Source organism: Muntiacus reevesi, chromosome 1 (genome assembly GCF_963930625.1).
Source record: "Muntiacus reevesi chromosome 1, mMunRee1.1, whole genome shotgun sequence".
NCBI classification, from domain to species: domain Eukaryota; kingdom Metazoa; phylum Chordata; class Mammalia; order Artiodactyla; family Cervidae; genus Muntiacus; species Muntiacus reevesi.
In genome coordinates this window covers 128,234,806-128,250,900 of record NC_089249.1, presented here as the reverse complement: position 1 = coordinate 128,250,900, position 16,095 = coordinate 128,234,806, and the positions used below count along the sequence as shown (strand labels likewise).

General features: G+C 44.9%; 1 protein-coding gene across 1 annotated transcript; it reads right to left on the bottom strand.

The window, feature by feature from the left end:
• Positions 1 to 1,494: 1,494 nt before the first annotated feature.
• On the bottom strand, positions 1,495 to 3,435 carry LOC136148245 (MLV-related proviral Env polyprotein-like). Its single transcript, XM_065907722.1, has one exon. The coding sequence runs from the start codon at positions 3,433 to 3,435 to the stop codon at positions 1,495 to 1,497; it is 1,941 nt and encodes a 646-aa protein (XP_065763794.1).
• Positions 3,436 to 16,095: the final 12,660 nt, after the last annotated feature.

Genomic DNA, 16,095 nt, shown 5'->3' with positions numbered 1-16,095 from the left:
GACTAATTATGTCTAAAATATTAGACTAATAATGTCTAAAACTTACATCACACTAATGTGCTTTACATTTGTTAATTATTTAATCCTCACAACAACCATATGAGGCAGGCACTGCTTTTGTCTCCATTTTGCACTGAGGCACAAAAAGGCTCAGCTTGTCAGGGACAGAGTTTGGGACTTGAACCCAGGAGATCTGTCTCCAGGAGGTGTCTTTACTCATCACTCTCTCCAGCCTTCAATGCAGGTTTTGCTAGACCACTTGCAGGAGTGGGGAGTTTACTAGTCCCAGAAACAGCCTCCTTCATTCTTGTCCTTTATGGTGATTGGACATGTCTTCCAAAGACTCTAATATTTCTACCCATTGAGTTCTCTGGAGTAAAGAAATGTTTAATCTGTCTGTTGTTACAAATCTTTTCCTGGAAATTCAAATTTCCCCTCTGTGACTTAATCTCCATTAACTTTCTCTGTGTTGTAGTTAAAGCTGGTGTATTTTTTTTTTGTTTGTGAATTCTATTTGTCCCACTCCAAGTGTGTGTTTAATTACCACTCTATTTGTGTGTTTGGTGATATAACTTTTTAAAATCATAGGAATAGAATTTTATATTTCCTTATTAAATTTCTTTTAAAATTGAGCCTATTTGCAGCAACCTATTGAGATCTACTGCTGGTTTCATGTTATTAAATAATAAAACAAGAAGAAATCGAAGCTTAGAGAGATTAAGATACCCAAGGATTTAGAAAGTGGAATTTGCACCCAGTTCTCTGGTCTTCCCTGGTGGCCCAGCTGGTAAAGAATCTGCCTGCAATGCAGGAGACCTGGATTCAATCCCTGGATTGGGAAGATCCCCTGGAGAAGGGGAAGGCTACCCATTCCAGTATTCTGGCCTGGAGAACTCCATAGTCCATGGGGTCAGTTGGACTCAACTGAGCAACTTTCATTTCATTTCATTTTCATTTCTCTGTAACCTATATATATATATATATATATATATAATATATATATATATATATATGTAAGACCCAAATGTCAGGTCTCTGTTCCGGAGAGGAGCTCCCGCGACTCAATAAACAGTCCAGCAGATGCAATATGCAAGAGGCTTTATTGTCGGTTTGCGCAAGCCGGGCGACTCTAGTCTCCTCGGAGGCAGAGTCGCACCGTATAGCAGTGTAAGCTGACTTTTATAGGCAGAAGTCACATTGTCAGCACATCCAGTACAGTGAATGAGTAACATAAAAGTAACATAATGTGTATCATATGGGGTCATCTTATCTGTGAGTACAGGTGCTTGACGTCAGTTGGTTCCGGAAAACAGCAGGCTTGTTTGTGCAGTTATTAGGAAACCTATAGACGTTCCGTTTACATTTCTCTATCCTTATTTTGCAAACGGAAAATTCTGCGCAAGTGGAAAATTTACACAGGCCAGGGAATTTCATGGTGTTTTTCAGATTCTTTCATTCCCCCCTTTTCTTTGTCATTAGTTTTAATCTTAAAACTCAGGGCTCTTGTTGTTTTAACATTTGATATTGTTGGGTGAGCACTAGTGCTTGGACCACCGATAGCCTATTTTTGATGAACTGTAATAAGCGGTTTAAAATGCAAGGCCCGAAAGTAAGCAAAAGCAAGAGTATAAAAAGGGGTCCTATAAGAGTAGAGACTAGGGTAGTTATCCAGGGGGACCTGTTGAACCATCCCTCAAACCAGTTTTGTTGTGCGTCTCTATCTTTTTGCCGCTGGTCTAGTCTATCTCTTAGCTTTGCCATGGAATCTTTTACTACCCCAGTATGGTCAGCATAGAAGCAGCATTCTTCTCCTAAGGCAGCACAAAGGCCTTTGTCCTTTAAAAATAGCAAATCTAGCCCTCTTCTATTTTGGAGTACCACCTCCGACAGGGAGGTAAGGGATTTTTCAAGCAGGGAAATAGAGTTTTCAATTGCTCTAAGGTCTGTATCTATGGCAAGCTGTAACTGGGCTAGCTGCTGGCCTCCTTGTATTAAGGCGGCCGTCCCGGTTCCGATCTCCACTGCAGTTCCCCCAAGTCCAAGCAAGAGAGCTAATGTCATAACCGGTTCTCTTTTTTTTCTTCGTCTATGTTCAAGAGTATCTAACAAGGCTTCTTTAGAATGGTAAAGAATACGAGGCATCACTTGAGCGAGTACACAGAAATCTTGGGTTAAGTCCATGACAGCGGCTGACACACAGGGCGTGAGCCCGGTGTTACATGCCCACCAGGTATTGTTGGGGGGGACCAGATAGTATTCTCCCGGGTCTACCATAACAGTCTGATTGCATAGCCCGGCATGGTCAGCGGGGACCTTTCCAATACAGAGTCCTTGTCCCCCTACCTGAGGCAGAGTGAGCCTGTGTAGGCCGGGATTGTTGCATTGGTCTGGGGCCCGGGTGGTGTTGGAGAAGTTTCCCAATGTGGCCAGTCCCTCATAATAGGGGGGGGGTGTGGCTAGGCAGAGCCCGCATCCCTCAGTGGCAGCTGGGTTGGTGGCGTTCAGGGCCTTGTAAGCTCCTTCTACGAGACTCATTAACCGATCTCCTGAGCCTGGGGGTTTAGTAAGAGTAGGGGCTACAGTCATCTCGGGATCTCCAGTCTCTTCTCCCTTGGAGGCGTGGGTAATATAGGGAGAGGGTGGGGCAGCGGCTGCTTTGCTGGTTTCGGGTCCGATCTGAGTAGGGGCCTTCTGATCCGATAATACTAGATTCGGCCCGATCGGTCTAAGGTCACTTACTGGGGCAATGGTCCTGGATATGGAGAATAGGGTGAAAGGATCATAGCCAGCCCGATGTAGTCTTAGCCCCCAGGTTTTTAGAGTACTCCAATCTGCTGTTTTCCCCTTGCTGGTAAACTGAATGAGTAGGGGATTACACTTGCCCCCGGGGGTTGCCCCAGTGATATTCTGTTTTTTGATATCATAACAAGGCCCACAGTCCTTTTTTTGTCCAGTCTTTCCACAAACCCATGGCCCCGGCCCTGTATAGCCACTAAGCGGCTTTCTCTTGACTGTGATTAAATCCCGGGCTGGATAGGAGGGTACCCAGTGAGCTTCTCCTGTTGTTTCACATCCCCAGGCCTTGCAGTATCCCTCTGGGGGCCCTCCGCACCTCTGGACTTCAGGACGGGTCCGTGAGTGACCCGGACATACATAAAAGTCAAGTGCTCGGGTTTTTACCCGCCACCCAGGGTGTAAGCATCCATATCCAGGGAAGGGCTCTTGGGGATTGGGATCCCAGGTTTCTCCCACTATGTCACACAGATCTACAGTCAAACTGGGGAAATACATGGAGACTGGGGCTACACCGGCAGTTTCAGTTGCTGTCTCTCCGGTTTCTGTGTTGAAAACTCTCCAGGTGATACGGTACACCTGGTGGGGGCTCCCGCCCTCCTGAACCGAGGACGAGACGCCCCGGACAAATAGCAGAATCATTATAAGCGAGAAAGTCTTAGCTTTAGAGGATTTTGAGTGCGGTGGAGTTTCCATCCGTGTTCTGGCGTCTCCTTGCAGCAACGGCCGGGTGCAGCTTTTACGTGGGAAGCGTGTATCCATGCTGCAATCCCGTCTACCTTTAGTGCGGTAGGAGTGGTCAAGAGGACGGTGTAGGGTCCTTTCCAGCGAGGTTCCAAAGTCTTGGTTTGATGTCTCCGCACCAACACTGTGTCACCGATCTTAAAGGGGTGGGGACAGGAAACAGGGTTATCCACACGGTATGCGGCTGATACGGACTTCCAAATTTCTTGTTGCACCAGCTGCAGAGCCTGTAGGTGGGCCTGCAGGGTAGGGGAAGTCGCAAGGACATCAGGGTCAAAGAAGGATGTAGCTGGTGGGGGGCTTCCATAGATGATCTCAAACGGGTTGAGCCCGTGTGGGCCAGGGGTATTTCTGGCTCGATATAAAGCCAGTGGTAGGAGTTGAACCCAGTCTCTAGTGCCAGTCTCCAGCGTTAATTTGGTTAAGGTCTCTTTAATTGTTCTATTCATCCTTTCTACCTGTCCTGAACTCTGGGGTCTGTAGGCACAATGTAACTTCCAATCAATCCCCAATGATTTGGCCACCAACTGACTTACCTGGGAGACAAAGGCCGGACCGTTATCTGACCCGAGTACCTTAGGTAAGCCGAATCGGGGAAAAATTTCTTCGAGGAGCTTCTTGACCACAACTTGAGCTGTTTCTTTCTTTGTGGGATATGCTTCTACCCATCCTGAGAAGGTATCTATGAACACTAGCAAATACTTGTTATTATATAGGCCTGGTTTAATCTCGGTGAAATCCACTTCCCAGTGGACTCCAGGCCTATGCCCCCTGGCTCGAACTCCGGAGGGGAGTTTTAGTCTGCCAGCGTTTACTTTTGCACAGGCCTCACAACCGTTTACAATTTGTTGTATCAGTAAGTCTCTCTGAGGGATGTAATAGCCTAATTTATTTTCATTTAGGAGGTCAGCCATCTTTCTTTTTCCCAAGTGGGTCAGTCTATGCAGGTGAGTCAAAAGTCTCTTGGCAGTGCTTTGAGGCATCACTGTTTTCCCTTGGTATATCCATCTGTTATGGACCTTATCATAGTCCGCCCCAAGTCCTTGAAGGAAGTCTAGGTCTGCTTCACTATAAACAAGTGCCGCATCATCATCATTTTTTGATGCTGACTCGAGTGAGACAGTTAGTATTTGGGGGCCTAATGCCGCTTGTTTAGCAGTTATATCTGCCAGCCGATTTCCCCGTGCAATGGGTGTATCTCCCTTTTGGTGGCCTGGGCAATGGATTATCCCTAGTTTCCTTGGTAAGAACAAGGCTTGTAGTAAATCTAATATTTCTCTTTTATTTTTTATTTCTCTGCCTTCTGAAGTCAGCAACCCCCTCCTTCTATATATTTCTCCATGTACATGTGCTGTGGCGAAGGCATACCGGCTATCAGTGTATATGTTGGCTTTCTTACCTTCCGCCTTCCTGAGTGCCTGCATGAGGGCGATGAGTTCGGCCCTTTGGGCCGAGGTTCCCGGAGGCAGAGCGCTGGCCCAAACGACGTTTTCTCCATCAACTACTGCAGCCCCGGCTTTCCGCTCGCCCTCTAAAAGGTAGCTGCTCCCATCCGTAAACCAGGTGATCTCTGCGTCTGCCAGTGGTTGGTCGGTGAGGTCTTTCCTGGTTCCATGCACTTCTGCCAGGATTTGCTGGCAGTCGTGTGGGGTCCCTTCTTGGGGATCCGGGAGGAGCGTAGCAGGGTTGAGGGCGGCGGCTGGACCGAAACGCACTCGCTCCGTATCCAGCAGCAAAGACTGGTAGTGAGTCATTCGGGCATTTGAGAGCCAGCGGTCTGGAGGCTGGCGGACTATAGTCTCTACAGCATGGGGTGCAGTTATTTTAAGGGGTTGGCCCATGGTTAATTTGTTAGAGTCTTTGATAAGCGTGGCAATGGCCGCCACCATCCGTAGGCATGGTGGCCAGCCTGCCGCAACATTGTCCAATCTTTTGGAGAGATATGCGATGGGCCTCTTCCAGGGTCCTAGCTTTTGAGTTAGTACCCCCTTAGCAATCCCTTGTTTTTCATCTATGAAGAGCTCAAAGGGCTTGGATATGTCCGGGAGCCCTAGGGCTGGGGCACTCAAGAGGGCCTTTTTGATGTTATCAAATGCTTCTTGTTGGGCCTTTCCCCAAAGGAAGGGGGTGTTTTGCTTGGTTAGGGGGTAAAGGGGTGCTGCCATTTCTGCGAACCCGGGAATCCAAAGCCTACAGAATCCCGCAGTGCCTAGAAACTCTCTCATCTGGCGGGGAGTTGTTGGGGGCGGTATCTGTGATACCGTTTGTTTCCGGGCTTCTGTCAGCCATCGCTGTCCATTTTCTAGCTGGTACCCCAGATAATTCACTTTAGTTTGGCAAATTTGGGCTTTCTTTGCCGAGGCGCGGTACCCCAGTTCTCCCAGAGTCTCCAACAGGGCCCCCGTACCTTTGTTGCAATCCAGTTCCGTGGGGGCCGCCAGCAGCAGGTCATCTACATACTGCAGAAGCACCAGGGCAGGGTGTTGTGTCCGAAAGGCAGCCAGGTCTTGATGTAGGGCTTCATCAAACAGGGTGGGGCTATTTTTGAATCCTTGCGGTAGTCTAGTCCATGTCAGCTGCCCCGACAGGCCAGCTTCTGGATCTCTCCATTCAAAAGAGAACAAGGGTCGGCTTTGTGGACTTAGCCTCAGGCAAAAGAAGGCATCTTTTAAATCCAATACCGTATACCAGGTATGGGAAGGGGGTAGGGTGCTAAGCAGATTGTACGGGTTCGGCACTGTTGGGTGGATGTCTTCTACCCGCTTGTTTATTTCTCTCAAGTCCTGCACTGGCCGGTAATCTCCCGTACCTGGCTTCTTGACAGGGAGTAGGGGAGTGTTCCAGGCTGATCTGCAGGGCTCAAGGACGCCCAGCTTGAGGAGCCGTTGTATATGGGGTCTGATTCCCTTGTAAGCCTCCTCAGACATGGGGTACTGTTTCACCGAAATGGGGGTAGCTGAGGATTTTAATTCAACGACAATGGGCGGCTGTCCCATTGCTAGCCCCATTCCTGCAGTCTCTGCCCAGGCTAGAGGGTACTTCCGTATCCAGTCTTGGATGGGACCCATTGGCAAGGTTTTGGACTCTAATAATTTGTATTCATCTTCTAACTTTATGGTCAAAATTTGAAGGGGGGCCCCTCCGGGTCTTGTAATGGAGGCCCCCTTTTCATGAAACTGAATTTGGGCTCCAACTTTAGAGAGAAGGTCCCTCCCCAACAAGGGGAACGGACAGTCCGGAACATGGAGGAAGGAATGAGTCACCTTACCGGAGGCCAGGTGCACCTTCCGTTCAGTAGTCCATCGGCACAGCTTTCCTCCTGTAGCTCCTTGTACCCACGCGGTCCTGGTGCTCATGGGTCCGTTGGTCTGGGTTAATACAGAGTGCTGAGCTCCTGTGTCCACCATAAAGGTCACTGGCTGCCCCCCTATTTTTAATGTTACCCGGGGCTCAGGGGGGTGCTCCTGGCCCTGACTGTCCTAATCTTCATCCAAGGACAAGACCTTGGAGGATTCTCTTCGCAAATCCCGTGGTTTCTTTGGGCAGTCTTTTATCCAGTGGCCTCTTTCTTTACAGTAGGCACATTGGTCACGGTCTATTCTCGGTTGCCTATTGCCTCCCAACCTATCTCTCCTTCCTGGCTCTGACCTAGGCTGAACTACGGTGGCCAAAATTCTGCTCAACTCTCTGTCACGCCTTTTTTCTCGTTTCTCTTCTTTTTCTTCCTGTTCTTTTCTCAATCTCTCCTCTCTCTCTTCTTGCACTTTCCTAAGCCTTTCTGCTCTTTCTTCTGGAGTTTCTCTCTTATTGTAAATCCTTTCTGCTTCTCTCATTAGATCCTGCAAGCTATAATCTTGAAGTCCTTCTAACCTTTGTAATTTATTTCTAATGTCCGGCGCCGACTGCCCTATGAAGGCCATGGAGACATTTCCCCTATGCTCGGGGCTACTAGGATCGAAAGGGGTATACATACGGTATGCCTCCATGAGCCTTTCAAGGAAAGCCGCCGGGGTCTCCTCCGGTCCCTGTGTTACTGCTCTTACCTGGGCCAAATTGGTGGGGCGCCTCCCGGCACCCTTGAGACCCGCAAGGAGAACCTGGCGATAGAGACGGAGCTGCTCCCTACCGGCAGGGGTGTTGTAGTCCCAGTCCGGACGCGTCAGGGGGAAGGCTGCGTCAATTTCATTTGGAAGGGGAGTAGGGGCCCCGTTGGGCCCGGGCACGTTTTTTCTTGCTTCCAGGACAACTCTCTGTCTCTCTTCTACGGTCAGCAGAGCCTGCAAAAGCTGTTGACAATCATCCCAGGTGGGCTGATGGGTTAGTAAGATGGACTCAATTAACCCCGTGAGGGCTGTTGGATCTTTAGAGAAGGGTGGGTTATGAGTCTTCCAGTTATACAAATCAGAGGCCGAGAATGGCCAGTATTGGACTTGGTTTCCTGGTCCCCCCACAGTCCTCAAGGGAAATAACTGGGACCTCCATTCTCCCGATCCTCCCTCTCCCTGATCTCTTCGTTGGCGCAACCAGGAGGCAACGGGGGATGAAGTATTAATCTCCCCGCTGGTCGCCGCTGGGCCGGTGGTGTCAGGGGAGCGGGCCTCAGGGGAGGCGGACGGGGGCGGCCTGGCCAGAGAACCTGGTACTGGAGGGGGTTGATAGGGAGGGGGAACTTCAGACAGGAGATCAATTAGAACTGGATCTTCCAGCGGGATGACTGGTTTCGTTTTGGCGGTCAATTTTTCTTTTTCTAAAATGGGGTAAAGAGAGGACTGGGCTGGTGAGGCCGTGGGTATATCGGCACCGGGAATCTTCGGCTTTTCTGCCACGAAAGGTGCCACCCAGGATGGCGGGTCCTGGGCCAGACTCTCCCAGGTAATTATGTAGGGGACTTGGTCAGGGTGTCCATGAAGTCCTGTGTCAAACACCCGTTCTTTGATCTGCAAAATACAATCAATGTTAAAACTGCCCTCCTGAGGCCATCCCACATTGAAGGCTGGCCACTCGGAGCCGCAAAGGGTTTGCCACTTTTTTCTCCTGATTTCTACTGACAGGTTACTGGCTCGTCCTTTGACGTCCTTCCAGTGCTCTAGAGTCAAACTTAGGGGGGTGGTTAGTCTGGGTCCCATGCCGGAGGGAAGGGGGACACAAAAGTACACCAACACACAGACAGTACAGACACACAGAATGCAGACCAGAAGCCGCGCGGCACAGTATCGGCGCCAAAGTTCAACCAAAGAATCAGACGGGGGCAGAGGCCGAAGTCGTTGACCCCCGGGGTTGAGGACGGCCTGCTCGTCCCCAGCCACTCAGAACCCCCCCGGAGCGTCCTCCAGGGTTGAAATTCGGAAGGCCTATGACCCGTCGGTCCGCTTCACGAATTTCTACTAAGCCCGTACCGTACGGGTACTAAACACAAAGCACAAAGGACAACAGTCAACACAAACTCACTGCCGGCCGGACTTACCTCCTGCTGAGGTCTGGTATTGAATCCGGGGTCTCCTCCATCCCGGACGAGCCCCCAAATGTAAGACCCAAACGTCAGGTCTCTGTTCCGGAGAGGAGCTCCCGCGACTCAATAAACAGTCCAGCAGATGCAATATGCAAGAGGCTTTATTGTCGGTTTGCGCAAGCCGGGCGACTCTAGTCTCCTCGGAGGCAGAGTCGCACCGTATAGCAGTGTAAGCTGACTTTTATAGGCAGAAGTCACATTGTCAGCACATCCAGTACAGTGAATGAGTAACATAAAAGTAACATAATGTGTATCATATGGGGTCATCTTATCTGTGAGTACAGGTGCTTGACGTCAGTTGGTTCCGGAAAACAGCAGGCTTGTTTGTGCAGTTATTGGGAAACCTATAGACGTTCCGTTTACATTTCTCTATCCTTATTTTGCAAACGGAAAATTCTGCGCAAGTGGAAAATTTACACAGGCCAGGGAATTTCATGGTGTTTTTCAGATTCTTTCATATATATGCATATATATGTAAATAAACTTATTTACAAAATAGAAACAGACTCACAGACTTAGCAAACAATCTTATGGTTACCAAAAGAGAAAGGTGGTGGTAGTGGGGATAAATTAGGAGTTTAGGATTAACATATACACACTACTACATATAAAATGGATAAGGAACCAGGGCCTATGGTACAGCACAGAGAACTATACTCAATACTCGGTAATAAGCTATAATGGGAAAAGAATCTGAAAAAGTATGGATATACGTGTATGCATAATTGAATCACTTTGCTATACACCTGAAACTAACACAACATTCTGAATAAACTATACTCCAACATAAAATAAAATCTAAATTTAAAAAATGCATGCAAATCCAGGTGCTCACGCTTGCTTCCAGATCTGCTTTTCACTGCATTTGTTTCTGACTTGCCTCCTGCTCAAGCCCTGGTCTCCACACTAATGTGAAAGGGGCATGACTGCAGAGGATTGCCTTGTTTCAGCAGCCACCTCACTCCCTATTCCTCATTTTTATTTGACTTGAATTGTGAAGAAAGATGTTGTCCTGATATATTGTCTAATAATAGTGTAGCTTTTGGCTTGATAGTGACTCTTTTTAGCCATCTCAACTGTATCATCTGTGATGATGGTTTAAAAAAGCTTAATCAAAGCCATAATGAAATTAATTCCCTGTCAAACTAATAATGTTCAAAAAAAATTATTCCAAAGGCCAATGTGAATAAGTAGAATGTGAATAAGAAAGCTCTGTTATTGGTCTAGGGGATGATACAAAGTCAAAACTGCCAGCATTATTTTTTCAAGACTGCCTGATGCTTAGCAAGGTATTTGCAAGTTGTATAAACCAGATAGAAATATGCAACTGTCAAGTGGTATGACAGCCTGTACTAAGAGGGGAGGGTGTAGTGACAGTGGAGATCACCTCAAAGATCACTTTCAATCCTAAAAATAAGGACAGTGAAAAGGGAAAAAATAGAATTCTCACTGCAGGATCTTGAGATAATTTCTAATCTTCTCCAATTTTTCTCTCCTTTCCCCCTTACCAAAATATATCTATGGACACAAGACATTTGTTACCAAGAAGTACTGAGCTCCATTTCCATCTTAAATCATGTTTTTCACATCTTTTCTTCTTTAATCAACCTTACAGGGTATTATCAGAAACCAACTATAATCTTACAACTATCCAAGTTACACTGAAAGATTCATCGAAAGATAGCCACACTATTCTTTTCAGAATTTTAAATCAGTTGGTAAAGCAGACTACACAGAGAGGAAACATCCCTCCTACTGATATAGTCAGTATATCTTCCAGGACAGAACCCACCATGCCTGATACATATGGTATATGAATCACATAATTTATACATTTATCCTAAAGACATCCAGTGAATGCCTGTATGTGTAGGATTCTGGAGGAAGCCTGGAGAAACAAAGATGATTCAAATACACTCCCTGACCTCAGGGGCGTGAATGCTACTGAGAGACAGAAACATAAACAGATGATCAGAAATCACCATGCCATGATCAGAAATCCAAGCTTTTTGTGAAGCTGGGAAAGATGGGTAGGGTTTTACTTGACGTGGAGGAGAAAGAGCCAGTGAGACGATACAGTTCAGTTCAGCAGGAGGAAAAGAGAAATATAGGAGGATGGTAAGGCACGCAACCTGGGGAGGGAAGTGGCTTTTTATTTGGAGGGGGGTTGCATAGCAGAGGAGTGAAAGCCAGCCTGATTCACAGGCCCACCTCAGGGATTCAGCAGTTACGGTGTTGCTAGGACCTTGTGTTGGGAAAACTTGCAGCAAGAAGTTGTGCCTCACTAAAAGAGACCCAAAGTGGGGACTTTCCTGTTGATCCACTGGTTAAGAAACCAGCTGTCAATGCAGGGAACATGGGTTCCATTCCTGATCCCGGAAGATCCCTCATGATTTGGGGCAACTAAGCCTGTGCTTCACAATTACTGATCCTGCAGGCCTCGAGTCTGTACTCTGCGACAAGAGAAGCCACCGCAGTGAGATGCCTGTGCACCACAACCCCACTCACAGCAACTGGAGAAACCCACACATAGCAACAGAGACTCAACACAGCCAAAAATAAATAAGTAAATGAATAAATTTTTAAAAATAATATTTAAAAGGATACCTAAAGCATTTATTTTTCATAACTTTTATTTTACATATTCTTGCATTGTTTTGTGACATTATTTTATATATACACCAGCCCTAATAATATACTTCCAACCCTTGTACTCCAACCCTAATATCTATAGCACCCAGAGCAAGTAATACAGTATGTTTAAATATTTATAGTTCATAAATCGATGTAACAAAATGTCAAATGAAAGTTGTCTTATCTTTCTACCTTGATAAATATAACTTCATAACAATCTGAAAGATCAACTTTGAACTTAAGAGTTCTTGGTACTCTCCAAGTTCCGTGCTGGAATTTGGTGGTTGGGAAAATCTCATCAATAGGCTACTGCTCACTCTTCCCATCCTTGACTCCATCCCACACTGCGGGATGGTCAAACATATCTGAATACCTCTGTCTGTTGCCAAGCTCCATTGTACCTCCTCCTCCACCAAAACCAACCACTCACTGGTCACACCCAAGGCCTAGAAGGATCTTCATCTGAGGTTTGGTCCACTCTTGGGAGGACATTCTGCATAATATCAAGGAAGAATTCTGCATAAGACTTAGTAATGGGCTTTGAGACATGGATGATGAGTCCCCAGTAAGCAGCCTAGGAGTCAATGTTTGAGGATATGCAGGTTCTTGGTGGGCCTGTTCTTTTGTCCCTGGTACTTCTTCCCAGGGTAGGGAAGAGTAAAGACACACAGGGCCAAGGTTAGGTTCCCTAAAGTGCACGATACAGGGGTGAAGGGTAGGGAGATCTCTCTCAGTTCTAAGGGTGGTATTTTCCCCAACCCACCTTGCAGTGGTTGAGTTATCTTGAGTCTTTTACCTTTCTAAGGACAGCACTGATGGTGAGAACTGAAGATTTTCTATGCTGATGTTACTAAAGTTTCCAATAAGATGGCTCCTTCATTCAACTGTTACATTTTAATCTCTCCCTAAAGGCCTCTTTGAGGCTTCCCTGGTGACTCAAGGGTAAAGAATCCGCCTGCCAAAGTAGGAGACACAGGAGATGTGGGTTCAATTCCTGATTCAGGAAGATCCCCCAGAGAAGGAAATGGCAACCCACTCCAGCATTCTTGCATGGGAAATCCCGCGGATAGAGGAGCCTGGAGGGCTACAGTCCAGTGATCAGAAAAGAGGCCGACACAAATTAGCGACTAAACAACAATGACAACAAAGGCCTATTTTTGCAACCATCTTCCTCCAAGTAAGAGTTAACAGCCAGTTTGTGCATGTATGTGTGGGAAAGAAGAGTGGAATGGAAGATTCAGCTTTCTTACAGGCCAAACTAAATTATTATGATAGATTATTAGTTACCAAGTTTTAAGCACTTTCCAAAGTCCTTTAGCTCATAGTTTACCCTGTGTTTCTCCACTAGTGCAGAGAACCATACTGTCTTTTACCGCTGAGACTGGACAGGGAATAAAAGAATTCAAGTAGACAAAGAAAAAGCCTTGTCTCTTCTGTGCGTAAGGAAGATGGGCAGGAGTCCAGCAAAGCAAGGAGGGGGGTTGGCAGTGAAAGCGTTGTGCTGTGAGCTCCACCCCAGAAGGAAGGGGAAGGGCTTTGGATTATGGACCAGAACTCTGAAGGCACAAAGACTGCCAGCCCACTCTCTCTATAGTAATGTTGAGGAGCCCACTTCAAAGGCTTGTTCTAGCCACAGTGGGACTGGCCCCGTCATAGACGGGCAGAAAGGTTAGCAGAAAGGGGCAGCCTGAATGTTCTTATCAGACTCCCTTTTTCCTTGGCTCCTTGACAACAGGACAAGACCCCAGTGCCCTGAATACTGGAATCTAGCAGTAGCAGGTTTTGGTCTCATTCATTTACATCTTCTCCCATCAATTGAAATATACAATCACTAGATCCTTTGGGTTTGTTGTTCAATTCTTAGTCCTCATCTAACTTAGTAACTTTTGACACAGTTAATTAGTCCTTACTCCTTGAAAAGCTTCTTTCACTGAGCTTTCAGCAAGTGATTTTTTATTTTATATCCTATCTCACTAGTTTCTTTCTTTTTTTCAGTCATTTTTCTTGTTCTTCCCCATCTCCCTATCCCATAAACATTAGAGTTCCCCTTGATTCAATCCTCAGAAGTCTACTCATCTTTTTTGTTTTCAATCTTTGTGTGATCTCATTCAGCCCTTTGGCCCGAAAGATCACATATATGCAAAGATTCCGAGATTTGCATTTCCACATTGGACCTCTCTTCTGAACTGCAGGCTCGTGTAGGCATCTGCTTACTCGAGAGTTTATCTGAAAGTCTATCATTACATTAAAATTGGATATTGACAATTTAGGAGGTAAAGTGGTCTTCCCTGGTGGTTCAGATGGTAAAGAATCTGTCTGCAATGCAGGAGACCTGAGTTTGGTCCCTGTGTCGGGAAGATCCCCTGGAGAAGGAAATGACAACCCACCCCAGTATTCTTGCCTGAGAAATCCCATGGACAGAGGAGCCTGACAGGCTACAGGGTTGCAAAGTGTTGAACTCGACTAAGCGCACACACATACATACAACGCATACACACATGGATGAAATTTAAATAGCACACTGAATGTTTTTTTACCCTCCAGCTCCGGAACACATTTTTCTTTGGTACACGTGGTAAAATCATGAAAATTAGTGATGTGCTAGGCCATAGAGAGAGCCTCAATACATTTTGAAGAATTAGTACCAAGCGTAGTTTATTTCCTGATTACAACACACACAGTTAGAAATTAACAACAATGAAAACAAAAATTAAAAGAAAGACTAATTGCTTGGAAATTATACTTCAAGACAATTCTTAGTAAGGCTTCCCTGGTGGCTTAGACTTTGAGCTCCCAATGCAGGAGTCCTGGGTGTGATTCCTGGTCAGGGAACTAAGATTCCACATGTTGCAACTAAGAGTTCACCTGTGATGACTAAAATTCCCAAGTGCCACAACTAAGACCCAGTGCAGCCAAGCAAGCAAGCAAACAAATAAATATTGAAAGAATTCCTAGTAAAAAAATTGCAGTGGAAATAAATATTTATAATTAAATATTCTTGAAACAAGAGTTGTCAAAACTTATGGTGTGCAGCTAATGCTTATACTTAGAGAATTTATACCATTAAATGCCTTATTAGAAATAAGAACAACTGAAAGTCAACAAATTAGGTTAGAAACAGAATCCAAGGTAAACATTAAAATAGCAGAAGAAAAGAAATAATAGGGATAAGAGTAGACATCAATGAAATGGAGAAGAGAAAAGGCTACTTTAAACAGTGGGAACAAACCAAATATCTGTTCTTTCAAAAAGGCATTTTGCCTCTTCTTGAAAGAGGCAAAAATATGGAAAGAATAAACTGAAAGACTGCCTAACAATAACTTTAAGAAGGCATTAGGTTGTATAATAACACGTGGAGAGATTAGGAAATAAAAAAGAGAATATTTAGATCAACTTCAAGCCAAAAAAAAAAAAAAAAAAGGAAATCCAAGGTGATTTAGGCAAATTCCTAAACACTTATAACTTACTAACTTGACTCACAAATAAATAAGAAAATTTAATAGTCACATAACCATCAGTAAAACAAGACCAGATTTTTTTGCTGGTCTTACTGATATTTCTGTAAAATATTAGAGACAAATTGTTATTCTAATCTCACACAAAATATCTCCAGCAAAGAGAAGAAAGAGTATATTCTCCTTTTAATTTATTAAATTCATACAACTTGGATATAAAAATTTGATGATGATTGCACAAGAGGGAAAAGTTACAGTCTAATTTTTCTTATGAGCACAAATGTAGAAGTGCTATATTACTGGCCAACCAAATACAAACATGATTGACCAAGTTGTGTTTATCTCAGAAATTCAAGATTGACTTAACACTGGAAAACTGATAAATATGATTCACCACATTAACAAACAGAAAAAAATGATATGGACATCTCAATGACTACAGAAAAAATTTACTTTGATGCATTTCAATAAAGCAAGAAACAAAATTAAGACTTTTAAAGATAAAATTATAAACTCTTATTGAGAGACATTAAAATAGTAAATAAAATGGAAAACTTTACCATGATTATGAATAAGAGAATTCAATATCAAAAAGTTGCCTATTTTTCCACAAAGGGAAATTAAGACTAGATTCCTAAAATATATTTTTTAAATGTTTTATAAAACTATAGCAATTATCAGGTTTGTTTTGGCTTACGGATAGGTAAATAACAGAGCAGCAAGAGTCTAGAAATGAACCCATTTAATATAGAAACACAATATATGAGAAAACTGGCATTGCAGATTAGTGGGGACAATGACAGATTATTTAATAAAAGGCACTGGGACAATTGGTTCTTCATTGAACAAAACATGAAATTGGATTCTTACTTCATTCCAGATACAAAAATCAACTTCAACTAATCTAAATAACTACATGTAAAAGGAAAATTATAAAACTTTTAAAACAGAATGTAGGAA

Bases quoted from the DNA above. Each gene is read 5' to 3' on its own strand.
- LOC136148245 (XM_065907722.1), bottom strand. From the start codon at position 3,435: ATGATTCTGCTATTTGTCCGGGGCGTCTCGTCCTCGGTTCAGGAGGGC.